General features: G+C 44.8%; 1 protein-coding gene across 3 annotated transcripts; it reads right to left on the reverse strand.

Annotated features, from left to right (window-relative positions):
• Positions 1-9,073: 9,073 nt before the first annotated feature.
• CXCL12 (C-X-C motif chemokine ligand 12) lies at positions 9,074-24,730 on the reverse strand. Of its 3 annotated transcripts, none has more exons than XM_045842354.1 (4): positions 24,574-24,730; positions 20,240-20,357; positions 17,487-17,573; positions 9,074-12,238 (listed from the first exon to the last, which is right to left on the reverse strand). In XM_045842354.1, exons 1-4 carry the CDS (start codon positions 24,632-24,634, stop codon positions 12,223-12,225), a joined length of 282 nt encoding a protein of 93 aa, XP_045698310.1. In that variant the 5' UTR covers positions 24,635-24,730; the 3' UTR covers positions 9,074-12,222. The 3 variants fall into 3 exon arrangements, with proteins under 3 accessions (XP_045698310.1, XP_045698309.1, XP_045698307.1); XM_045842353.1 differs by lacking the exon at positions 9,074-12,238 and adding an exon at positions 12,281-12,383; XM_045842351.1 differs by lacking the exon at positions 9,074-12,238 and adding an exon at positions 12,391-14,923.
• Between the last annotated feature and the right edge of the window lie 989 nt (positions 24,731-25,719).

Below are 25,719 nucleotides of genomic sequence, written 5' to 3' on the forward strand. Positions count from 1 at the left end.
TGTAGGTTATTTTTATTTTTTGTCTATTGTAAATCATACTGCTCTAAATATGGGATGCAGATAATTTTCAAGTTAGTATATTCATTTCCTTTTATTACAGTCCCAGAAGTAGAATTGCTCGATCATTTGACATTCTGTTTTTAATTTTTGATGACCTTCTAAACTGTTTTCCATAGTGGCTACATGAATTTACATTTCCACCAACAGTGCACCAGGTTTCCCTTTTCTCTACATCCACACCATCAGTTGTTATCTCTTGGCCTTTTCATGGTGGCCATTCTAATAGACATGAGGTGATATATCATTGTGATTTTAATTCACACTTTCCTCAAGACTAATAATGTTGAGCATCTTTTCATGAACTTGTTGTCCTTTGTATATCTTCTTTGGAGAAATGCCTAATCAGGTCATCAGGTCTTTTGTCCATTTTCTAATTGGATTACATATTTATCAATATTTATTTATTTATTTTGCTATTGAGTTTTATGAGTTCTTTACATATTGTGTATATTAACCCTTTATTGGATATATGATTTGCAAATATTATTTACTTCCACAGTTTGTCTTTTCGCTTTGTTGATTTATTTTGCCATGCAGAAGGTTTTTTTACTTTTACATATTTCCACTTGCTTATTTTTTATTTGTTGTTTGTGCTTTATGTATTATTTAGGTGTGGCCTTGAGTATGCCAATAAATACACAAGCTTGTGAGATGAGTATTGCTCTCTTTATTTTAGAAATGAGCAAAGAAAGGTTCCAAAAAATCTTCATAAAGATCCATATTAAAGAGTTTTAGTCCTACATTTTCTTCTAATAATTTAATGATTTTAGGTCTTAAATTTAAGTCTAATCCATTTAAAGTTAATTTTTATGAGTGGTATAAGTGATGGATCCTGTTTCATTTTTTTTACATGTGAATATCCAATTATCCTGGTATCATTTATTGAAAAGACTGTCTTCTCCATTGAGGGTTCTTGGCTCCCACATCAAATTATTAGTTGACTGTATATGCTTGGGTTTGTTTCTGGGCTCTTATTTCTGTTCCATTCATCTGTGTATTTGCTTTTAATGTCAGTACCATACAGCTCGAAATTGAAAAGTCTGATGTTTCCTGCTTTGCTCTTCTTTTTCAGGCTGTTTAGGTTCTTCTATGCTTCCAAGTAAATTCTTGGAGTGTCTTCTCTACCTCTGTAAAAATGCCACTGGAATATTGATAGGTATTGCATTGATTCTATAGATGGCTTTTGGTAGTATTGACATTTTAACAATATTATTTTTTTCCATTTTTATTCTTTCAATTTTTGAACATGGGGTATCTTTCTATTTATTTGTGTGTTCAATTTCTTTTATCAATATCTTGTAGCATTCAGAGTAAAGATTTTTCACCTCCTTAGTTAAACTTATTCCTGATTTTATTGTTTTTGGTGTTATTGCAAATGGGATCAATTTCTTTATTAGAAAATTTGGTATTAGTGTATAAAAACACTACTGATTTTTGTATGTTAATTTCATATCCTGAAACTTTACTGAATTCATTGATTATATCTAAGAGTTTTTGGATGGAGTCTTCACATTTTTCTATATGTAAATCATGTCATCTGCAAACAGAGACGATCTTATTTCTTCCTTCCCAATCCTGAAAATTTTATTTCATTTTTTTGCCTAATTGCTTTAGCTAAGATTTCTAGTTCTATGTTGACTAATAGTGGTGGGAGTAGGCACCTTGGTCTTATTTCTGATTTTAAAGGAAAAGCTATCAATGTGGAAAGGATGATTCTTTAATCTTAGCTCATAGGAAATGAACCATTATCATTTTTCAGGTTCTGGTGATTCTCAGGGGAGGGGTCAGAGGTTTCTAGAAAAGGTGTAGTGTGTGTGATTCCTTGATATATGAGCATTGAGGTAAGATGAATTTGGATTTAAGTAATGACCTATCAGTGTGACCTTGAGTATGTAAACAAATGCACAACCTTGTGATATGAGCATAACTATCTTTATTGTAGAGATGAGAAAAGAAAAGTTTCAATGTATTAACATTCTATTGATTTATTGAGAAATCATTCACAAATTTTTTATTACCTCCTATGTGCCAGCCACAAGGGAAAATTAGAGAACAAAAGAGACCAAGCTCCATTCTTCCAGCATTGGTATTAACCTTCTTTTTTAGAAAAACAGTCAATAAACAAGTAAACATGGAAGGTGGTTCTAGGAAAAACAGCAGAAAAAGGTAGCCAGGGCATGCCAGCATGGGGAGGGTCTGCTGCACAGGACAGGGAAGTCTGCAGACTTTTCTGAGAAGGTGATGGTGAATGTAGACTAAAGGAAGGGATAGAGTAAACTACATGGTTTCTAGGCAGAGACCACCTAATACAAAAAAACTCTGCCAAGGGTGGGGCTGGCCTGTTCAAGAGAGAGAAGGACAGTGTGGCAGGCACAGAAAAAGGGGTAAAGTCAGAAAAGTGATGGGGAACAGTGACTGTAACTTCTGTTGGCCACTGGAAGGTTTGTGTAGGGATTATATGGCTGGTGATCAGAACAGGCCACTCTTGCTGCTGTTGAGAGGATACTGCTGGACATGACAGTAAGCCTGCTCAGGAGCTAGTGCAGTGATTCAAGCAGAAAACAACTGTGTCTTTGACCAAGATTGTAGCGGTGAGATGTGACTTTGTTTTGGATATATTTTGAAGGTAACTAATTGAGTTTGTTAATGGCTTAGCTTGGAGTTATGAGAGAATAAAATAAATCAAAGATGACTGTAAGATTTTAGCCTGCATTACTTGAAGAAATTGAATTGTCATCTGCAGAAATGGAATGAGCAGTTTGTGGGGTAAGTGAAAATTAGGCATTTCATTATGCATATGAAAATTTCAGAGGAGGAGCTGGGTGTACCAGCCTGGAATCCAAGAGATCACTTAGAATTCCTTAGCTTTTACATGGTGTTTAAGGCAAATGGAGTGCATGAATCCACCCGGTGCTATGGAAGAGTGTCTCAGAGCTGAGCACTGGTGCCTTTTTCTTTTTTTTTGTTTAGGTGTGTGGAAGATGAGGAAGAAACGACAAAGAGAAATGAAATTGCATGAAGCCAAAGATACAGTCAGAAGTGGTCTTCTCAGACCCAACCATGTATGTGTGTCTAGGATAGTGATCAATGATTCCAACAATGCCAAGAGACTGAGTAAGCTGTGGATTGGTAATTGACTATTAGTGATGGTCTTGACAAAGAGCAGTTCTAGTGGAGTGAGTGATAGAGTCAAATTCTGATTAGAGTAGTTTCAAGAATGAAAAGAGAGATGGCAAGAGATGTGGACAACTCTTTGGAGGACCTTTGTGTGATGAGAAGCAGAGAAATGCTGCAGATGCTATCAGGGGACATAAAGTAGGATAGAGTTTAGGACTTTTTATTCTAGCTGTGTTTTGCTTTTTATTCTAGCTGTGTTTTGCTTTTTATTCTAGCTGTGTTTTGCTGTGTCTAGCTGATGGGAGATGTGCATGTTAGTGTGTTGATATAGAGAGTAAAAAAATAATAATGGTGTAGTGTTGCGGAAAAGTCACTCACATGCTGGGAAGATGATGAAGCACAAACTTTATTACCCGGGGGGGCCAGGGGTTAATTCCAAATCCTGAGCCAATCCGGGCTCGTCACAGCTCCTTTAAATACTTGTTACAAGGCAAAGAGGGGAGGGGAAGTAAAAGGAAAACTTTATGTGAATACGTGGCATAGGGGGCCGATTGCAGAAATGTTTATTGTAAAGGTCAGAGAAGTACAAAACCCTGCTCTAAGTACCATCTATCACATCCAATCAGTCATAGAAGATCAAGAAAAGACACTAACTAGAAACCTGGAAGGTCAAAAAGCAGTAGGACCTTTCTCTTGGATAAAACTAATACAGCAGGGGATGCAGCTACTTAATCTAACCAGTCCAGACAGTTACAGTGACTGTTTCTTGTGTGCATATCTTAACAGGCCACCGTTGACTGCTGTCCCACTGCAACAACCCCTCACTGTTTTAAAGGCTCAGATCCCAGAACCCTTTTCTCTCCAAGGTGTTCCTCTATTCCAGGGCTCATCCATCGAAGCGCTGGAGTGCTAGGGGCCACCTGTTTCCTGCAATCAGACATTGCCATCCTCCGGGTCCATCACCAGCCTGCCAGGAACTTTCTTCTGGTGTAACGGGACTCTCTACTGGTCAGTAAATCATAGCATCCCAGCCCCTTGCTACCTCGTGGCCTTAGCCACCCAGCTCCTCCTATATCAATCGGGTGAGTTAAGTGCCCTGCTTGCCCAGGAACGTCAGAAGCAAGCAGTCTTCCTCCCCTTGATGGTCGGGTTAAGTTTCGCCACCTCACTCATCAGAACAGGACTGGGGAGTTCAGGACTAGCAGTCAGCCTCCAATCCACTAAGGAGATCCGGGAAGAGTTAAAACAAGCCGTGGAGGCCTCCGCACTATCTATGACCTCATTACAGAGGCAAATAACTTCCCTAGCCCGGGTGGCCCAACAAAATTGGCGGGCACTAGATTTACTCACCGAGGAGAAGGGGGGCACTTGTCTTTTCCTACAGGAAGAATGCTGTTACTATGTCAACGAAAGTGGAACAGTGGAGGAGAATATTGGCAAACTAAAGGACATTCGCAGGAGTTTGGAGAGCATCAGCTCCCCCCGACAGAGCCTACTCCTGGTGGCAATCGATCCTTTTTCCTATTCTGGCTCCCATTTTAGGTCCGCTTGTCATCCTTTTCCTTGCATTAACTATAGGACCCTGTTTACTGTGCACGGTAGTGCAACAGATAGAAGCAACGGTGACCCGACAAGCTGCTGCCAAGATCCTTACTCTCCAGAGACACCATTACCAGAGGTTACTGACAACTGAAGCAGAGAGTGAATATGCGGGTTACAACACTGATGCTAGAACAGACACCAGTGCTGTTTAGCATCAAAGGTGGGAATGTGGCAGAAAAAGAAAGTCTCATAAAGGTTTTTATTATGTAGTTTCTTTGATAAACAAGTGCTCTCTGCTCTCTGTAACACCTGCAAGATTTGTCAGGACAAAATCTGAGTAAAAGTTATTTTTAGGTAAGGAGCCAGCTAGCAGATGTTGCTAGGAAACGTTATCCCAAGGCCGAAATGCTGACCTTCGTTTTGCTTCTGCCTCTGTATGCTCCCTTGCTTTAGCAGATGAATCCCCCTCCTCTCTTTGCCTTGTAACAAGTATTTAAAGGAACTGTGACGAGCCCAGATTGGCTCAGGATTTGGAATTAACCCCTGGGTCCCCCGGGTAATAAAGTTTGTGCTTCATCATCTTCCCGGCGTGTGAGTGACTTTTCCGCAACAGTAGGAGAAAGGGAAAAGTCAGGAAAGATGTCCTTGGGAAGGTGAGAAGCAATTCTCAGCATAAGGTGGCCAGGAGCATGGTGCTCACTATGAGTGACAACAGAGATGGTGGGTACAGATAGTTAGGTGGTAGGTGAGAGATGAAGTCCAGAGAAATCCACTTCTTTTTTATTGCTCCCTTTTATTTTGACATTGAAGGCAAACCACCAACTGAGAATTTAGAGGAAGAGAAAGATAAAGATTTAAAGAGAGAAGAAATGGAATGAGCACCTAAAAGAAAGAGAAGCAAATGGGACAGGCATGTGTGATAGTATCCAGGCAGCACTGAATTATTGTCATGAATTCAAAGAGACCAGACAGCAGAGATGCATTTTTTTTCTGAGCTCTTATCAGCTATGGAAGTGCAGAAGTAGTGTGACTGAGTTAGATTTGACTGGAGATGGATGGTACAGCAGTGATCAGTTACTCACTTTCACTGCAAGTCCAGAGGTCCTCCCATTCTGCCCTCCACCAGTCCATAAGCATATCTTGCCAATCCATTCTCCCCCTCCCTAGATGAAGAGTATAAGATGCTTCACCTAGGGTTTTACTCTGCTTTATTACTGCTTAGTTTCATGGGCCAAGAGTTAGACACAACTCATTTGCTCTAAAATAAATGTTAACTCCTGAAAAGTTAGCAAAGCAACCTCTTTGAAATTTGAGTAGTTCCAGTGTTTGTAGGAACACCAGGGCTTGGCTGCAGCTTGCCTGATGCTGCCTTCCTAGGGCCTGCTGATGCCTCTCAACCTGAAGACAACAGCTTGTTCATCAAATGTTTATTAAGCAACCACCAAGACAAATACTCTTCAAGACATTAGGGACAAAACTCCACCCTCATTAAGACATTATAAAGCTTACAGCCTGGCAGGAGTTGTACATCCCAAGGATGAATGTACCTACAACTTCATTGTCCTGCTTTGTTTATCTCATGGGATGCACAGGCTATGGGGAAAACCCCTATCACCCTTCCACACACTTGGAACTAGGCCAGAGCTCTCCACAAGCTGACTATGGTGCAGCCATCTCACAATTGACATCGGGCAAGTTGTGTTGGTGCTGATGGGTGCCTGCAAGGAGGGAAGAGCATTTAGGTCTTAAACTGAACCTGTGCACCTTTTATGGGGGAGTCTTAGAGAATGTGTCTTAATCATTTATCAATCCTAACAGGGCAGTAGGCACAGGCTGAAATGGTCTTTCTTTGGAGTTTAAGTCCATGATAATAGACTCAGAAAAGCCCCCTGGGGAGGCTGTGCAGAGGAAAGGGAGTGTGGGGAGCCGGAGACACAGGAGCAGAGGGAGCTACAACTGCCTGAAATGGTTTTAGAGAGAGAAATGAGGATGAGAGACTGGTTAGCTCCAGAGGGAGGTGACATATACAATGCTCTCAGCTGTAAGCAGAGACAGCTTGAGGAGCTGAAGTGGTCCAAATCACAGCTCTGTCTCCTGGGATGGAAAACTGGACTGGCCAGCCTCGGCCAGTTGTCTCCACCAACTAATCATTTGTGTCAAGCAGCCCCCTCATGGGGCCTCCCAGCTGTCAGGACCCCATTCCAAGGGGGTCCTAGCTCTTCTAGAGCATCGTTGTAAGGTTTGTCCCTTACATAAGGTGCAGCAAGGGAAGTAAAGGGCTGAAATCCAGCCCCTGATGTCTTCAAGCTCAACTCCACATGTGAGCTGCACCCCTCCCTGGCAGAAAAATTTCCTGTTTGTAAGTCAGAGCAGGACCCCTCATGGGTTCTCATTGGCAGTCCTTATGGGTCAGATCACCACCAAAGAATGTACTTTTCTCAGGTCTCGGCTTCACTAGTGCTTCCTTTAGCAACCCTTGATGGTATTTTAGATTTCCTGATTAATTGTAAGCCAGTCCCCCAAACTGCAGTTCCATGAAATCATGGAGAAAGCTGTCTTGCTAACCACAGTCTCCATATCACCTAGTCCAGGTCTGGCATCAGATACCAGCTGACTAATGAGGGCCATCAGCCTTCAGCCTTGTGGAGCACAAAAGACCATGGCCTTTTTTTTTAAAATGCAACATCATTGTGAAGAGTCAACATCATGGTGAAAATTTACCCGAGACTGTTTAATTCCTAGAATTAGAACAGCGGTAAAGTATATGGAACCAGCACACCCAGGCACTCAGGGAACCTAGGAGGCCCCAACCAGGAAGCTTCTCCCTAGCTGCCTAGCTGCCTGCTGAGAGTGAGAAGCTCATACAGAATCACTTGCATCTCCAGGTGGTATCTGAGCTTAACTGAAGGTCTAAGTAGAGGCAGGTGTGAACTGATTCCAGCTCTGTGGACCCTAGGGAGCAGCAGGTTGAGAGGGAGAAAAATGGCTCCTTGGTATACTATTCCAGTCTAATCCTCATGTCTCCTCATGTTACTAAGCATCAAAGTTGTTGCTGGGAAGACTGAGACTAAGGGCAAGGGGTATGTCTTAAATCCAGTGAGCAGAGAAACAAGAACTTAAGCACTCATCTCCTAATTTTCACACTCACCTTTGTCTCAGGACACCACCATGCCTCTCACTACAGCCTCTTCTAACCTTTCTCTCTTCCTCTAGCCCATCTGCAACTTAGCAACCACACTGTGGTCACCCTATATCAGGAATGTCAAACTCATTTTCACTGGGTACCACATCAGCCTTGCAGTTTCCTTCAAAGGGCTGAATGTACTTTTAGGATTGTATAAAAGTAACTACTCCTTAACTAGGAGTAAGGAGCTCAGCACTGCTGCAGGGTAGAAACAAGGTTCTGGGCCGGATAAAACAAGGTGGAGGGCCAGATTCAGCCAACAGGCCTTGTGTTTGCTGCCTGTGCCCTATACATAACAGGAGGTTCTGGGCACAGTGGTAAACTGGTCACATTTGAGGCTGTGGGTGAGAGTCTGGATGACAGAACAACCTGAACTCAGACATCTGTGGTGAGTCCATACTCCTTTCCAGAGTGGCTGACTGTGGACCAGAGAGAATGTGGTAGAAAATATGAAAGGGCTGACCTCTGTCTGTCCAGCTCACACCTGTTCAGTGTCCAGGACAGTGCTGGGGATGGCAATTGAGAGAATTGGTGCCTGGTTTTCAGAAAGACCCTTGTGACCCTGGGTGGTGTGGCTCAGTGGATTGAGTGCCAGCCTGTGAACCAAAGGGTTGCCAGTTCGATTCCCAATCAGGGCACATGCCTGGGTTGTGGGCTGGGTCACCAGTTTGGGGCATATGAGAGACAACCACACATGGATGTTTCTCTTTCTCCCCTCCTTCCCCTCTGTCTAAAAATAAATAATTTTTTTAAGAAAGGTCCTTGTACAAGACAGAAAGCAAGACAGAAAGGCACAGGGTGCTAGACCCTCAGCAAGGCTTTCAGCGACAGTGCCTCTGTTTGCCTTCCAGGAAAGCCTGAGGTCTCCTTCCCAACAGCAGGGCCTTGCACAAAACAATCCTTTCTGAAGCAGAGGGCTACCTTGTCTTTAAGAAGGGATTCCAGCAAAACCAAGGACATCTGAAAAAAAAGGGTGTGTTTTTCCCAGCTCAGGATCAGTGAACTAGGAGAGGCAGCAATGGCCCCAGAAATCTTGCTCATGTTTAGCATTACAATGGCCTGTTTTCCACTAACCTTTGAAGCTAGAATTACATACCCCTCTGTGATCTGAGGGAAAAACCAAGTCTGGAAAATTTCAAATGCTAATACTAATTTCAACCCATTGGCTGCTACATTTGAATATATATCTTTATTAGAATAAGTGTAAGTGCATATACATTTTTTCATTGATATAAAAGTAGAAATTGTTTCTCAAAAGAAATTGTTACTTATTTTTTTTAAAAAGTAAATTGCATACAGGAAGCTGCCTTCTCCTGGACCATTTTCACATTATCTGGGAGATGCATTTTAAAAAATACAAAGTACAGTATTTATCACATTTAACACTGAACCTATCACTGCTCAGAGACCGAGAGTCCAGCGAGGTTGAAGAATAACAAGTTTCCTGTGTGGGTTTTCATCTTGGCTAAGCCTGCTGAGAGGACATGGGTATTCCTTGGGAGTGATTCCCAGGATTGAGGTTCCCTCAGAATGGGTCAGGGGGGAGGTGTAGAGGAATCAGGACTCCACGATGATTCTACTCTAGCTGCAGAGTGCACAATACCTGAGAAAAGTAATGAAGCCTCAGTGAGGGAGCTCATGGTGATCACACCAGGCAGTATTCAGAAAAGGATGGTGAAATCAAATCCCCCTTTGGACTCACACAGGGGTACTGTAGCCTTTTGCTATGTGGGCCCTCTACTTGTTCACACTCAGCCTCCTCGCTGGGGTCTCAGCATCTGGCCAGAGCAGGACAAAGAACAGTACAAACAACACACAGCACAGATTCAGATTCAGATTCAGATTCAGATTCAGATTCAGATTCCAAACACAGCACACCAGTGAGCTCCAGTCCCCTAGTCCAACCTCCCCATGTAATGCAAAGGCTGACAGCAAAGGACTGCATTGGAGGTTACACTGAGCCCAAGGGAAGGTCAGGTAGAAGCAGCACTGGATCAGGAGGAACAGTTGGGTGACCCCTAATCACCTGATGCACTTGACTTATATTTTGAAAGCAACAGGGAAAGCCATTTTCTTTGCAAAGGAACCATTTAAATGTGTATCTGCTTTAGCTGGGAAGTCAGTGTCCTTTTAGGAGCAGACTGTACATAGAGACATTGTTACACAAGTAATTTTCCCTGCAGTTTCTTCTCTTACCTATTTTTCCTCTTATAGGGAAGAAACAGAAATGATTCTTTATTTAACTGTAGTCAAGATTTGGGGGTACGTTCATGTTCTCAGAGTAACAGATTTAATGGTTCTAGTTCATGGATTCCAAAAGAAGATGCTTCCAAATTTTCCATGAGACTTTTAAATATCTTGGATTACCTGGTCATTTTCAATGACCTCCCATTGAAAATTCAATAGTTTCATGTATAATTCAGGAGCCATGTAGTGACAGGGTAATTTTAAAAGAGTGTCTTGAAACCAGGCTGCATCCTTTATAACTAATACAAGTCCGCCATACTTTATTTTTTCAATATAGCATAGTCGGTTGGAGGATGTGAATATCTGGTTGACAGAATGGCTTTTTGCCATGAAGATTCAATTTAAGAAATACTTATGGAAATGCCTAACATGTGTTACTGATAACCCAAAGATTATTAAATCTAAAAACACCTGAAATTCAAGATCATTTTATAATACACGTTCTGTATATTATTTGCAGTGTTCTGCCAATGGATACATTTCCTCATATTGCCATTATTTTTTCCCACTTTCTTAATTTAAAAAAATACCGGATCTTTAATCAAAAGGAAAAAGTATTAGTAAGACCAAATAAAAAACAAAACAGGGAAAAAAACCCTTAGTGACTTCCTTTTTAAAAAGTGAAAATTTTAAATTGTTTAACTTTACACACTGCCTTCAGTAAAGGGAAACATCCCAAATATCAGTGTTCTTAACCAACTTTCCCATGTCATATCATTTTCCAAGAGGAATTCCCTGCTGTACCTCCTGGAAGCACAAGGTAACAGCAGCGGCAGAGAAGGTTCAGGGGCCGCTGTGCAAACTAACAGATGGTGGGATTGTCAAATGGTGAAAAAGATGAGGTTAGATTTTAATCAGGTAAAAAAACCCACACAGGATTAATTATTTTATGGGTTTTTGAACCAAAAAATAGTTAAACATTCTTTTCTTGTTATTCCTGTTAGTCTCAAAACAATGCTGAGCTTGACACTACAAAGACAAAATTCTCTGTAGTTCTGAGATATCAACATCTAATGGAAACTTTGAGAGTCTGTGTCCTCAGAGGTCAGTGCTACTGTAAACTGAATTCCCTTGGGCTATGTGGATCCACCACAGCTTTGTGATTTGTGGGGAAAACAAGGTTATCTACCAAAAATGATGACAGCCCTAATTGGGCCAGGTCAAAGGCCCAAGGGACATTTCCTCACACTCAGCCTCTGCATATGGGGAACTGACAATACAGCACCAAGGACAATGGCTTTGAACAAAAAAACAGTATTGGACAACAGACAATATTCCAAACTAGACACAGAGGTGCATAGTTTTTCCTGGACCTGGTAACAGAATACATTTTGATTTGCTTCTTGGTGCCCAGTTTAAATTAAAGCTTTTGTCTTGAGAGAGTCCTTTTCCAAGGTCATGGAGACTGTCTCAGATGCACATGATGATGGATGAGATAGAGGATGATGAGAAGAACATGATGAGATGTTGAGGAGAGCTCAGGATGAGGCCCTACCCTGGCCTCACACTCCCATCTGCCTCAACCCAGGGAAGCCCTGGGATGCTCACCTGGATGAGATGAGCCCCCTGCCTGGCACTCTAGACCCTAATCTCCCCTAACTTCTTGTGGCACAGGGCTGCCTTCACTAGGGTTTGCCTATTCTGACTGGTCCTGACACCTCCTGGTGGCTCCCCATCCCAGGACATGATAATGTGGGCAAGGCTCCCTCAGTCTGGGGTCCCAGCTTGTGCAGCTCAGAGGAATATAAAATTCAGGAAACCCTAGTCAGACCAGGGGCTTCACAGTAAAGATATTATAATAAAGCAAGTAAAATAATATTAGTATAAGTTCCTATCTGTCACCAGTGACATTGGATAATCAAGCTAAATGAAAAAAGAAAAAAACAGAATATATTTTGCTACATAATCAGACAGTGAAAGTAAGGCAAATTGTGCAAAACAAAGTCCTGGGAAACGCATTACACCCTGTCTGGGCTGTACAAGGAAACCACTGGGGGCCCTTCCTAACACTGGCTTCAGACCCAGCCTCCTACAGTAAGGCTTCCTCAGGCATCTGACCCAACCTGCGCCTCTCAGATCTTGAACCTCCTGTTAACAAGAAGAGAGGAAGACACTATTAAGATGGGTTCCCACAGGGGCCAGGCTTCACAGAGATGCCAAGCCTACTCCAGCAGGGCTCCACTCCTGACTTCGGAATTCCAAATCGAAAGGGTGATGCATCTGCTTTCTTAGGCTGTGGGTAGAGGAGGGGAGTAAGAGAGACAGCATGGCCGAAGCAGCACAAGGATGGATGGAAGATGGGAAGTAGAATGGACAGACTGGTGCAGTAAGCATGGGTCATGGCAGATAAATTATACAGAGCCAACTTGGCACGGTGGTCACATGACAGGACAGAGAACACTACCCAATGCAGATGTGAGACCTGGCTTCACACAGAGCCTGGCACAAGCTGCCAGCATGACCAGGGCCTTGGCACCACTCACTGCTTCCATCCCCCATCCCCAGTCACCTCAAGGCCTCTCGGTGGACCAAGCAGGGTGGCCCTGGGGCTAGTGCAGGGGTGGCCTCATACACCACTCACCTGGTACAGTCATGTGAACACTGCCCTGTGTCAACCCACAACAGCATTAAGGTCAAGCTCTTTGGCTCTTCCCCAACAACCCAGAACACTTCAGTAGGGCTGGGGTTACGCCTGCTTGTCAGACAGAGTGAAGCCCAAGGCCACTCTCTTAGTCCCTACAGCTCCCACTCCCCCAGGATGCGCGGGAAGCATGGTCCTCCTGAGCCCTGCAGAAAGCAGTTCACCATCTCAGGTCAGCAATAGCCTGACCTATTGCTGCTGCAGGGCAGTCATCTCTCTGTGGTGCACAGAAGGGACCTGCAACCCCTCTAGGCACAGAGATGGTTGCTCCCACAGTGTGAAGAATGGAGGATAACATGGGTGCCTTGGTCTGACCTTCCTGGTGGTGCATTTTTAAGAGTTAGGGATAGCCCAGCCAGGCTTCCACAGACATGCTGCTGCTTTATCAGGAAAGACTGAAGCCCTGGGACATCCAGCTAATATCCAGGTGCCTTCAGAGGCAGGAAGGCAGCGTCACTGAAGCCCCCAGTCACCCAGAACAGGCCTGCTAGCCCCAGTACTGGAAATGGGCCCAGGCTGGGAGAGTTAGCCAGCTAAAAGGGATGGCCCTGGAAACAAAAGGTCTCAGGCTACAGGGCCCTAACAGGACACTTCTCCAGTGGGGAAAAAGGAAGGCCATGATACTCTCTGCTGTAGTCACAAAGGAGCACATTAGAGCAGGAGGGGGACACAGCACTGTGTGACACAGGTGAGTCTGACACACAGGGACCTTGGGCTCCCTTCTTGTGAAATCCATCTTCCATGTCCTCCATCCACTTCATCTTTCTGGATCCATGTACTATAATTATGACCAGGGGTACAGGGTGAAGGGTATGTGTTTGTGTGTTTTGGGGGTTAGAGAGAACAGTAGATATATAAGGTATCCCTTTTTCAAAGCACTACTGACGTCAGGCCTTGCTCCTCCCCCATGATCCCCTCCTTCCCTTCCAAATAAGACTTGGCTAGAAATCTCAGACATAATTCTATAAGGAAGGCAATAAGAAACTTCTAGAATTTAAACCTTGTCACTTTCAGCAGATATGTCCATTGGGTGAGACCTGAGACAGCTGTGTCCTACAAATATTTGCACAGGGTCATGGAGACTCTTCCGGAAGGAGGGAAAGGGACAGGCTAGAAATTCCAGAACTGCAGGTCCCTCACAGAGTTCTCCATATTGTTGGGGACCCATATAAAGATCTACAAAATGAATTACCCTGTGAAGAGCCTTCTTGAGAAGCACTTCCACATCTGCTCTCTGGGAACACAGAGCTCACACGTGCTCTTCCTGAATGGTCTGCAGAAGTCTACCTGAGCTTGGAGGTAAAGCTACTCACACATCCACAGGCCTAGGGAGAGGGGGTGGTTGGAGAAGTCCCACCCCAGGCAGCAGAGAGAGGGAGGGCCGGCAACAGGACTTGGAAAAAGGAGTCAGTTACAACCTGCAAATGTAATGGCCACAGCTAGCTCTGCCCCAAGAAGGTCTGGATGGGCAGCACTAGTGGCAGCAAATGAGAAGGCATGAGACATACATGCCCTCTACTGGCACAGGCTCTACTGCTGGGCTCACAGATGGCTTTGGCGGGGTGGCATGCTAGGCAGTCACAAGTTGGTCTCAAACAGGAAGGCAGATTCCAAGCAGGTGGATCTGGGTGAGCTCCAGAGTAATCATGGGCCTCCTAAGAGACTGAGTGAAGGGCAGGGTGGCAGGCTCAGCCATTTGGGGAGATGATGGGGAGACCCAGGTCTCTCTACACAGAATCCTGGGTCATTTTAGAGTCTTGAGCTGTTCTACATAAAGTCCTGAGCACAGAGTCTCCATGTTCCAGACCCCTTCATACAACTACTTCATTAATGAGTAGACCAGTAAGGACCTTAATAAGCACATAAATACAGGAACCAGTGTAGCCAAAGGGGTGACAAAGCATTGCTTCCCCTTGCAGTCTGAGAGGCTACCCAGGAGGCAGGGTGTCTGCTCTGCAGGAGGGTTAGAGCAAATTTACAAAGCACTGGGAGAGACCAGAACAGAGTGCACGGTAGTCCATCTCGAGGTGGTAGATAACTAGTTTTTTCTTTTCTGAGCAGCCTTTCTCTTCTTCTGTCGCTTCTTTTTTCCTATCTTTTCTTTTTTCCCCACTTTTTCTTCTCTGCGCCCCCTTCGATAAAATTAGTAGAGCCATTAATAATGTTGAGATAAACAAGAGTCTGTCTCAGTCTCCACAATATTTAACACTAGCCCATGTATTGGTTTCACTCTATCTTCAGACTCAAGCCTGGAGGCCCCTGGGCAAAGCACTGTCCATTAGTACCTCATTAAAATAAATTATACATTTGCTTTCATTTGAAAAATGTTAGGCTTCCACAACACCTGTAAACTGATTATAGCAATCACCAAATTGCCAACTTGACCTTGGCTCCCACTGTTGCCTTCCAATGGGGAAAGGAATTCTCATCTAAAAGGGTGTGAAGGCAAACCAGAGCCAGGCTGGCCTTGATCTTCTATTTCAACTCACCTTCTCTCCCAGGCTTCCTTTTTCCTCAATGCAAAGCTGAACTCTTTTTCATCTAAAAAAAATCTGTGCATTGTAAATTGGAGGCTAGAGGCCCAAAGTTCAGAAGGCAATCCAGAAAAGGAGAAAGAAAGCAGCCTCTTTTCTCCTGTTTGGATGCCTGTTGAGATGCCCTGGGAATGACTTGAGACTGTTCAGAAGAACGAAGGAGAGAGGTGGTTAGAAGAATTTTATTAGAGCAACTGGCTCATGACTGTCACATTAAAATGATTTAAGCTGAATGATATTTAATAATTTATGGGATAAGGCCAGCTGTTCCTGATATTAACCATGGGCTAGAATTATGGGATTTTTACATGGGAAAATGTGAGAGCTGTATATTATAAGGATTGAGTCTCTAGAGATTACATGGGGATGTTAGGAGAACCAAGGAGAAGTAAGGGGAAGAGGAATTAGTGAGTCAAATATTATTCTTCAGAAAACTAGCACTGGTGCTTTCATTGGCTTAAAAAAATGCAAAAACTTGAGTTGCAGATTTGTCCTGAGCAAGGCCCATGTACTATTTACTCATATGTGAACTCAGTAGGAGGGATCTAAGGCAACTGACCAGCATGCCAACTTATCTTCACAAACTTGGGAAATGTGTAAGAGCTCCACGTCTAACAACTAATGGATTTTATTCCAAGTAAATGAATCCCACATACAGTAGGACGTTTATACCATGAAACAATTAGCATTTTATTGCTAGTGCATATAATGTCACATTTGATACAATTATAGTACAAGTGAAAAAATACACTGTGGCCAACATTAAAAAGCTGCAATCACATTTCTATGTATGTTTTTTAACAAATTGCCAGTAGTTTAAGATAATAGAAAAATGTATCTACTGACATTCATATGGCTCTACTCAAATGTATGAAGTATTTGACTATAAATATATTCTGAAATACACTTGTTTATAAAATGTTTTTAAAATGTGCACAAAAATATATAAAAATGCCTTGCAAAACATTACAAATACCACCAGGCCCATCTGTGGATCACATTTATGTGTGGAAATTTCACCTTGCCAGCATTTCTGATTGTAGATGTTGTGGCTTCAGGAGCGAAAGTTAGTGGCAAGAGGCTAATTTATTCATTTAATTTTTCACATCAGATTTCAGAAAGCTTAGTTAGCATTTGTAGAGCCTCTGTGGCACACACATGCTTCAGAGGCAATCAAAGAAACCAAATTCCTCAAAGAAAGCTCTCAGATTGAAACTGCATTTGATTTTGCAAAGATTTGTCTTTCATGGGAAGGTGGAGATGCGGTCTCCATGCTCCAGGAGGAAGCCAGCCCCATTCTGGAGGAGACCAGAGCAAATTCTCACAGAGGGCCTGAGTAGGGAGAAGGAAAAAGGGAGGAGGGGACTCGGCTGGAGCTCCAGTGACCACCCTCCTCACCTGAGCACATACAGAAATGAGAAGCAGAAGAGATATGAAAGCATGCTCTTGCAGGCAGAGAGAGGCCAGGAATGACTGGGAGAGGGTCTCTGAGCACAGTCCCCAGTGATGCTTGCTTCTACATGGAGCCCACAGGTCCATTCACTGAGCTTAAAAGAGGAGGTACAGGTGGTGGCAGTTGCATAGTATAGTCAATATCTGAGAGCTACCCTGGACCTTTATTCCAGAAGGGGTATGCCTTGCAGGAGCCACCCATCAGTCTTTCTTCATATCTCAGCTTCTGGAGGAAGGAACTTTTTTGAGCTCCATGCTTTGCCATCACCTGACTGGGCCCAGACTTCCCAGGAGAGAAGAGGTAAAATCCAAAACAAACCAAATACAGATATTAAAGTAATCATTGATTTTAAAAAGAATAATGAGAATGATGATGATTGTGATGATCATAAGGAAAGTGACTGGTGGGAAATACTGTTGAGATAATACAATTTCTTAGAAAAAAACCCAGTTACAAAACAGTCAATGGGCAAGGGTCCCAGGTATAAATGAAGCTGTGGTATTGCACCATATGCTATAAATGCAGATGTCTACATTCTGGGCAAACCTCCCACCCATTCCCAGGTCAATGTGCTGCCCGATAAGCATACCTGGCCCTCACCAGTAAGGCCTTCCTCTCCCCACACCTTTGCCCTTTCAGGACTTTCACACAGTTTTAGCTTTCCTCCAGTGGCTCTAGTGGAAAGTCCTTTCTGGCTGTTGTGCTTACTTGTTTAAAGCTTTCTCCAGGTATTCCTGAATCCACTTCAATTTTGGGTCAATACACACTTGTCTGTTGTTGTTCTTCAGCCTTGCCCTGCAAAAACAGAAAAGGCAACAGTGTGCAGCTGAAGAGAAGGAAGGACTGTTGTGATCTGTGCATTTGCCCACCCAACACGCATGTCAGGATCCTTACTGGATCCAGGCATCTGCTTGGCAGAGAATCCCCATAGGAATCATTTGAGTTGGAATTTGAAGAATAAGTAGGTATTGGGCAAGAGAAGTAAAAGAAGAGGAAAAAGCAAGTGCAAATACACGAGAGGGTAATAGAACATGGAGTCTGTGAAGGAACAGCAAGAGACAGAATGCTCAAAAAGCCTGTGGCCAGATGTATAGGCAAAAATGTGGGACTTTATCTGCAAGATTGTGGGAGCTTGTGAGGATTATAACTAGAGGGTAACAGAAGCAGATTTTGATTTTGGCAGATCATCTTGATATTACATGCAAGACAGAGAGAAAAGTAAGCCTAGAGGCAGGGGTCTGAAATAATCTAGGGGATAAGGAGAGGTGACAGTGCACTGAGAGGCTAGTACAGGAGAGGGGTGAGAGTACAATGAGGGAGGAGCAGTGAAAATGGGAGTAGAGTGCATATTGGCCAAGGGGAAGTGCAGGTGAGTGTTGAGAGTGTAACAAGGAAAAGGCAATGCAGGTGGTGGTTGAGAATGAAGTAAGGGAGGGGTAGTACAGGTGGGCAATGAGAGTGCAGTGAGGGAGGAGCAGTGTAGGGGAGGATGAGAGTACAGTGAGAAAGAGGCAATGCAGGTGGTGGTTGAAAGTGTGATGAGGAAGGGGCAATGCAGATGGGCAATGAGAATGCAGTGAGGGAGGGGCAGTGCAGGGAAGGATGAGAATGCAGTGATGGGACAGCACTGGTTGGGGGAGTCATAGTGTAGGTAATTTGCCTGAAAATAGTTTCCAGAGAGTTTTATAAGTTCAGTGAATCTTCCCTGGTGTCTCTCTCTCTCTCTCTCTCTCTCTCTCTCCACCCCCCCTCTCTCTTTTTTAAGTTCCCTTCACTGAGCTTAAAAGAGAAGGTACAGGTAGTGATGGTGGCATAGTATGGTCAGTATCTGAGAGTTACCTCAGGTTGAAGTTTATACCTCAACTCCCTCCCACTTCTTACCTCGACTCATAGCCACTCTACCTTATAACTCCTGGAGGAGGACCTGGACTTTATACCCCTCTCCTTAAAACCATGGTTACCAGGTAATCTGTGATATTGTACCTCATGAAGCCTAAGAATACTTCTGGTCAGTCAGTCACAGGTCTATAAGGATAGCTAAGGCCAGAAAAATGGCTCTAGGACACCCAGAGAAGTTTTCACACAGCCTTTGCAGAGGCATATAGCTTGTAGTAAAGTGGATGGGAGTTCAAATCTAGGTACTACTGTTTATTAGTTTTCTGTATGCCTAGACCTAAGAATTATATTTGGCTTCTTCAACTTCAAAGTGCATTCCTAGGCAGGTAAACCAACATAATCTGTACTATAAAGCAAGAGCATACAAGTTAAATTCAGCACCTGATAAAATACCTCTTAAAGGACATGAAATATTTTATTATAAGCAAAGTAAGTAAAAGCATTCATCTTCTAGGGCCTTAAAACATTTGTAAATTACAAACATATCAAGGCATTAAAGGGTAGGAAAAAAGACAAAGAAAAGTCAAACCTAAAAACAGTTTGTGTCACACAGAAAAGTCTTTAGGAAGTTTCAGCTTTTATTCTAATTGCTTTGTTCCCATCTGTTTTAGTACTGGGACTTTTCAGGAGGTGAGCTGTCCCCAGGATACCCCTAGCATCACTTCCCTGGAGTCTAGACACACTAGCATGCTTACTGTGTGCCAGCACAGGTATATAGGGACACTGAATGGACAACTAATGGATAGCTATGGGTGGTTTTCTTGCACACCTTGCCCAGACTCCTGCACTGCAGGCCACATATCTCCATCTCAGGTATGTGTGATTTTGGTTTGTCTCATTTTCCACATGAAAGAAATCAAATGTTAGCAGCAGCAAAACCAAAGCCTCATGTATTATATTTGACAAAATTTCAGTTAAGTGAGCTGATAATGGTTAAAGATGACTTCAAAGCCCTGACTAGCATAGCTCAGTGGATTGAGCACGGGCTGCAAACCAAAGTATCGCAGGTTCGATTCCCAGTCAGGGCACATGCCTGGGTTGCAGGCCACGGCCCCCAGTAACTGCACATTGATGTTTCTCTCTCTCTTTCTCCCTTCCTTCCCTCTCTAAAAATAAATAAATAAAATAAAAAAGATGACTTCAATTGAATTTGGATCTTGTGCTATGTAAGGATTAATTTATAATATCAAAGCCTTGAAACTGGCAGGACAGACAGAACCATTACAAGCAAAGGATAAGTTATTGAACTTGAGTACAAACTTTGGTGAAACCAGTGTTTTTGTAGTCTGGAAATGCATCCAAATGTGCTTCCATTGCCTGTGCTGAAGGGAGGAAGCATGGAAAGAAGAGACAAGGACCACTACAAGCACAACAAGGTACCAAAGGGTAAGAGTGGCTTTGGAAACTCCTGCTTGTTATACTCAAAGTTCTTGTGGTAATAACAGTAGCCTCTAATTATACCAAGTTCAAGGCTGGACACTTGGTATGTGTCATCTCTAGCTTTACCAGTTAGGTATTACTGTGCGCATTAGATGCAACTTGTGGAGGACAATGCTCAGACTTACACGATCTGAAGGGCACAGTTTGGAGTGTTGAGGATTTTGAGATGCTTGACATTGGCTCTAGAAACATGGCTCTCAAAGAATCGGCAAGGACATCTGTAGCTCAGGCTGACTGGTTTCCCTGTAAGAGGTAATAAGAACAAGGAAGCTTGTTATTATCCTGCCAGGCCTCAGAGGTACACATGTATCTAGTTCTGCAGCTGAGGGGGGAAAAATGGCAGAATGACAGTAGGATGGAGAGTGATGGGATGAGTCACTGGTACATCCTGGCAAAATACTCCTTGAGCAGCACAATAAGATCTGGTGGGCTCGGACTCAACTTCTACAGGGCCGGAGGCCAAAAAGACCTGTGGGCCCTAGGTGGGAGGGTGGAAAATAAAAATAAGAAGGACCTGTTCAGCTTTCTTAAGATAAAGGATATTAATCATAGGAGAGAACTATTTCAGTCAAAGGTACTAAGTTTCCCAGTTATTCTACACAAAATTAAATCCTCAGAGCCAACTGAGAGTCTTCCCTACTTAAAAGGGGGAGGGGTAATAATGAGGAGGCTCCAAGGTCTCTCTCCTTTCTCCTCCCTCCCTCCTCCTGCACAGGCCTCATCCCAGAATCCACGAAGGACCTCCTGGGAATATTGCACTCTTCCACCTGCAGTTTTTTTGCCTCATATTTACCTTAAACCCAGAAAGAATCTGAGCTGGCTTCCTAGCTGGGAGTCCTTACAGTGCAGGACAAAGGCCCGCTTTCCCTCCAGCACTTCCCAGAAGGCATGGAGATTATCAGGGCTGGAGTCAAATATGGCTTTCACTGCCTGTGCAGGGACCCTACAGCCTCCTGTGTTGTGTAACATCTTTGTTTGCAAATTCGCCAGTTTGCAAAATGCCACAATTGACATTCATTAGTGTAAATTAGTGAAGGGCTCTTGCAGAACCCACCCTTATTCTTTAAGTCTAGAATTGCAAGCCCTAGGAGGCTGGGATTTATGAGGCTTTTTCCTGCAGATTTTATTCAAGCCCCACTTAATAATCCAAATTATTTGACTTTGTGGATCCTTTCATCAGGGATTAAATGTATGTTTGAGAATATTTCATCCAGAGATTTTTTTTAAGTGCTCTTCCTTACAGAGGCCTCCCAGAGGCATCGTGGTGGTTCTGAAATTCTGCACTTTTGGGCAAGAGAACTGGGTGGGGAAGCTGCATGAAACCTTGCAAATAAGGGACCTCTTAATTCTTTGTTTTCTAAAGACTGCATTCAGCTGAGAAATGGCATGGCCTGGGTACAGCAGTGTATTGAGCCACCAAGTCCTGGAGAGAGCAGAATACCGCCCCGCCCCCCGGACCTCCCAGGACCAAACTTAACACCCTGAAAACAGGAGAAAGAAAATCTGATTCAGGGCTCCCAGTTGTTTCACGGAGCAGGAGTACTGGAGCAACTTTCACATTAACCCTGATCTAATCCCAGAAAATCTCTGCTGGGCCCAGCTTTCAGCAACTGCACAGGCATTTCCTATCTGTACTACCTGGTAACCAGATCACCTGGGAAAGCAACCCAGGGCTGGAGGCTAGGCAGCCTGGGTAAAGAAGAAGCAAAGTCTCTCCTTGAGTGTCCTGCTCCCAGTTTTCCCTAGAATTCTCATGGGTGCTAGTGTGCTGAGTAGGGACTGGGGCCAGTGGTGAGCCAGTACAGGTCCCAACATTACCGCAACAGGGAGCAGGAAGGCAATGATATGCGCACTGCAGTGGGTGGGGGCTGCTGTTCTCTAGTGTCCAAAAAGGTGTTCTGGCTCCATGTAGTGAAGATCAGGCCTAGTTTAACACAAAACACAGGCTTTCTCTTTTTCTTCTCTTCCCTCCTTCCTCCCCTAAGATTATCCATTCTTTTAAAGACAATTCTTATTCCTGCTTCCAGGACCCAGTTGCCTGCCTATCAAGTGGGGAACTATAATATACTTTTTGGGTTTTGTTATTTATTGATTTTAGAAAGACAAAGGGAGAGAAGAGAAAGAGATAGAGAGAAAGAGAGAAAGAGAGAAGGGGTGTGGGGAGGGAGACATTGACTTGTTGCACTTATTTATGCACTTATGGGTTGCTTCTGGTACGTGCCCTGACTGGGAATCAAATCTGAAACCTTGGCACCTGGGGATGATACTCTAATCAACTGAGCTACCTGGCCAGGGCATGAATAATTTTTTTTAAGTGCACTTTACCCAGGGAATTCAGAACTGTGTCCACCGGTGTCCTTTTCTATCACTTTTTGTAAATATTACTAACTTTTTCAACTGTTGTGGATGTGACTCCATTTACTGTAAAGACACTGATGAGCCCAGAGGTTACTGTGGGTTGGGACCTAGTTACTTTGGCTTTATTTCAGAACCATTACCAGAGAACCTCCCATTCCAATAAAGAGACAGGCTCCAGTCAGACTCTCCAACTGGGCCTAGGAATGAAGCCTACCCTAGGTTTAACCTCTGGAAGTTTCTGGGCTGAAATCAGTCAGTGGAGGGAGTGCAGGGTCCTAAACCTGAGCCTGAACAAGGATATCTCCGAAATACAGTTTTGGAACTCAGCATGGGTACACAGGCCCCAGGAGTTAAAAAACAAACAATCAGAACAAAAACAAAAAACAAAAGCAAAAACAAAAACATTCTGGTCTAAGCATGCATGGAGAACAGTCCAGCCTGGAGTATAGGACACTGACCTGGACACTTGGCTGGCAAGGGAGGTAAACAACCAACCCTTCCCAGGGTTAATAAGAGTCTTGGCTATGTTCCCCCTAGGTCAGCTATACCCAGGACTCATTGACCTAGGTCCCTGCATTCCAGTCCTATCTTCAATTTTGGGCAGCACCATTTCTCCAGAGAGAGGTGTGTGATGGATGACAACTCCATTCTCACCAGATCACTCAAGTGTTAGTAATTCCCAAACCAGAGTGCCTACATGACCCAGGGGAGGCAATGTGGAGACACAGCCTAGGATACATTTTCATCCAGGAGTAAAATTTTAAATTACCTTTGATCTGGTCCCTCTGCAGCTCTGACAAGCAACCTGCTACACTTTTAAAGAACACTTCGCAGGAGCCAGCCAAGAACCCTGTTAACTAGGCCCCCCTGCCTGGTCCAGTTGCACCTCTGCTCACCTTACCCATCCTGGCTTCCTCACCACCTCCTGCCAGAATGCACCAGGGGCTTCAGGAACTCAGGCCCTGCACAAACCTAGGCTGCACCAAGGGCACTCAGTGTTCTTCAACCCTTTGCAGAGTTTGTTGTAAACTTTGTGGCTAAGAACAGAACAGGCTGCATGGCCTGACTAACATGGGTTTTTATTTGCAACAGTTTATTTTGGTTTGCAGCAGCAGTGGTGTCCTATGACAGGACACGGAGATTCTCTCAAGCTTCAAAAGAGAAAAAAGCTCTCACTCTCCCAGTGAAACTGGACACCATCTCGCACAATGGCCTAAGGTCTTGGCGATTGAACTTTGCTGCAGTGCTCCTAAGAGGTGGTGAGCTCCTATTTGCAGGTGTGTTTTGGTACTGGGGACTGCTAGACTCTAATGGCCCTAGGGCCTCTCTATGGGGACCTCAGGAAGAGACAGGGAGGCCATGGCTGGACGGGTGCCCTGGTATGCAGCGTCGCTTCTGACCTCAGAGCTGTGCAGAAGTGCAGCCAGCTGGGGCGGGGGGGGGGGCCGGGGGGGGGCGCAAACCCGACAGCTGTTCTGTACCACCCGCCCTCGCAGTTCTGCTTGGGTGGCTGTAGAGTGCGAGCCAGCCTCTCGTGGAGGGGCCACCACGCTGCTGCCCCAGATCGCACAGCCACCACAAGCCATTTGAATCCCTCTTGCAAAGAGCTCTTTCCTAACCCAGCTGCCAATTGCACCTCCAACAAAGTGAGCTCATCTGCCTCTGAAAACGACCCTGGTGCGAGAAGGCACTAACTGAGGGGTGGATGGGCAAAGGCCGGAGACCCGAGGCTCCAACTCGGTTCCACACATTCCTCTCCAGGGCCCACTCACAACACACCCTCAGTGCGCCTACCCAGTTTTCCTGCCCGACCTTGCTCTGCAACCGGCTGGAGGTCCAGCGGCTGCACCGCAGTCCCGGAACACTAGCTCCTCTGTGGAATGCAAAGCCTCAGTGCCTCTGCGCTGCTCAAGGGACCTTGGACGCTGTACCCCGAGGGAGAGCGCACTGTGAAATGGCCAAAGCAGTGAAAATTGAGTTTGCTCCAGGTTTCATGGGCAGGCTCGGAAGGAGTCGCGGCACCCTGCGCAGTTGGGAGCTCTGAGCCTTCGGTTCAGAGCCTGGCGCCTGTCAGGCCTCCACCACTGCCAAGCACACTCACCGTCGCTGAGGCAGAGCGCAACCAGCACGAGGGCCAGCACGGCGACGATCTTGGCATCCATGGTACTGACGGGTAGCAGCGGGAGGACCCAAGCCAGACGCTGACGCGATGCCGAAGAGGGAAAGTGCGGCAGTGGAGGAAGAGCGAGGGAGGCTTTAGAGGCTAGAGTATAGAGGGGCGGGGAGGGGCGGGGAGGGGCGGGGAGGGGCGGGACACTCCGCGAGGGGCGGTCCAGGAGCCGCAACTGCAGAGGGCGCTGACTTGCGTTCGCCCGCCCGCCGGAGCCTTTCCCACTGTCCTCTCCTTGCCACCTTTCCTTCGCCCCAGGGGTGCTCCAGGGGCTGAGGGGCACTCAGGTCTTTAGCTTTTGCGGGGTCTATTCAGCTCTGCTCTCTAAACCTGACTTGTAGCGTAGAACCGAGCGGCTCAGTGAGGCTGGCTTGAAGGGTTGATTATTTTCCCCATTGTTTAGACAAATCTGAATGAAAACCAAGGAAAAACAAAATAGGGCCTAGGGGTAAGGATCGCCTGGGCCAGCTGTATCAGAGAAAGTAGTGTGTCTTGTTTTTCGGAATGTAGGACAAAAATGTGACCACTGTCCCAGGCCCACTGTGCAGCAGCGGCCCCAAAGCTCAGCCTAAGAGGGTATGAGACAAGTCTGTGAAGTCAGAACAACTTTGGTTCCAAGTCAACGCTACTGCTTACTATCCAAGCCTCAGTTTCCTCAACTGTAAAGCTGGGTCTCTAAATAAGATGCTGTGCCACGGAAAGGAAGGTTGCTTTTAGTAAGTTCAGCAGTCTTCTCAACTGAGAAATGGGCTAACCACAGTTCCTCGGGGTGAAACTGGGGGAATTGACAGAGACACCCCTTTGCACTGAGAAGTGCTTAGTACTCAATGAATGGAAGACAGGAATAATTGTGTAAACTTAAGTGTTTTCTTCTTTCCGGTGAATGTCCTATGGGACCAAAAGTGCTAACAGGAGAACTCATATCCTTTCCTTCCTGCCCTCCCTTGACAGTGCCCCTTGGCCTCGGTGTTTCTAGTCCGGAGAAGAGCACAGAAATGATTCTCCTGGCAGGCCACAGCGCCCCACTCTGGACACCCTGAAATGGTTTCAGTGGAGCAGGAAGGAGTGCAGCAGGTG

This window comes from Phyllostomus hastatus, unplaced genomic scaffold (assembly GCF_019186645.2).
Source record: "Phyllostomus hastatus isolate PE091 unplaced genomic scaffold, TTU_PhHast_1.1 phas_contig_38, whole genome shotgun sequence".
NCBI classification, from domain to species: domain Eukaryota; kingdom Metazoa; phylum Chordata; class Mammalia; order Chiroptera; family Phyllostomidae; genus Phyllostomus; species Phyllostomus hastatus.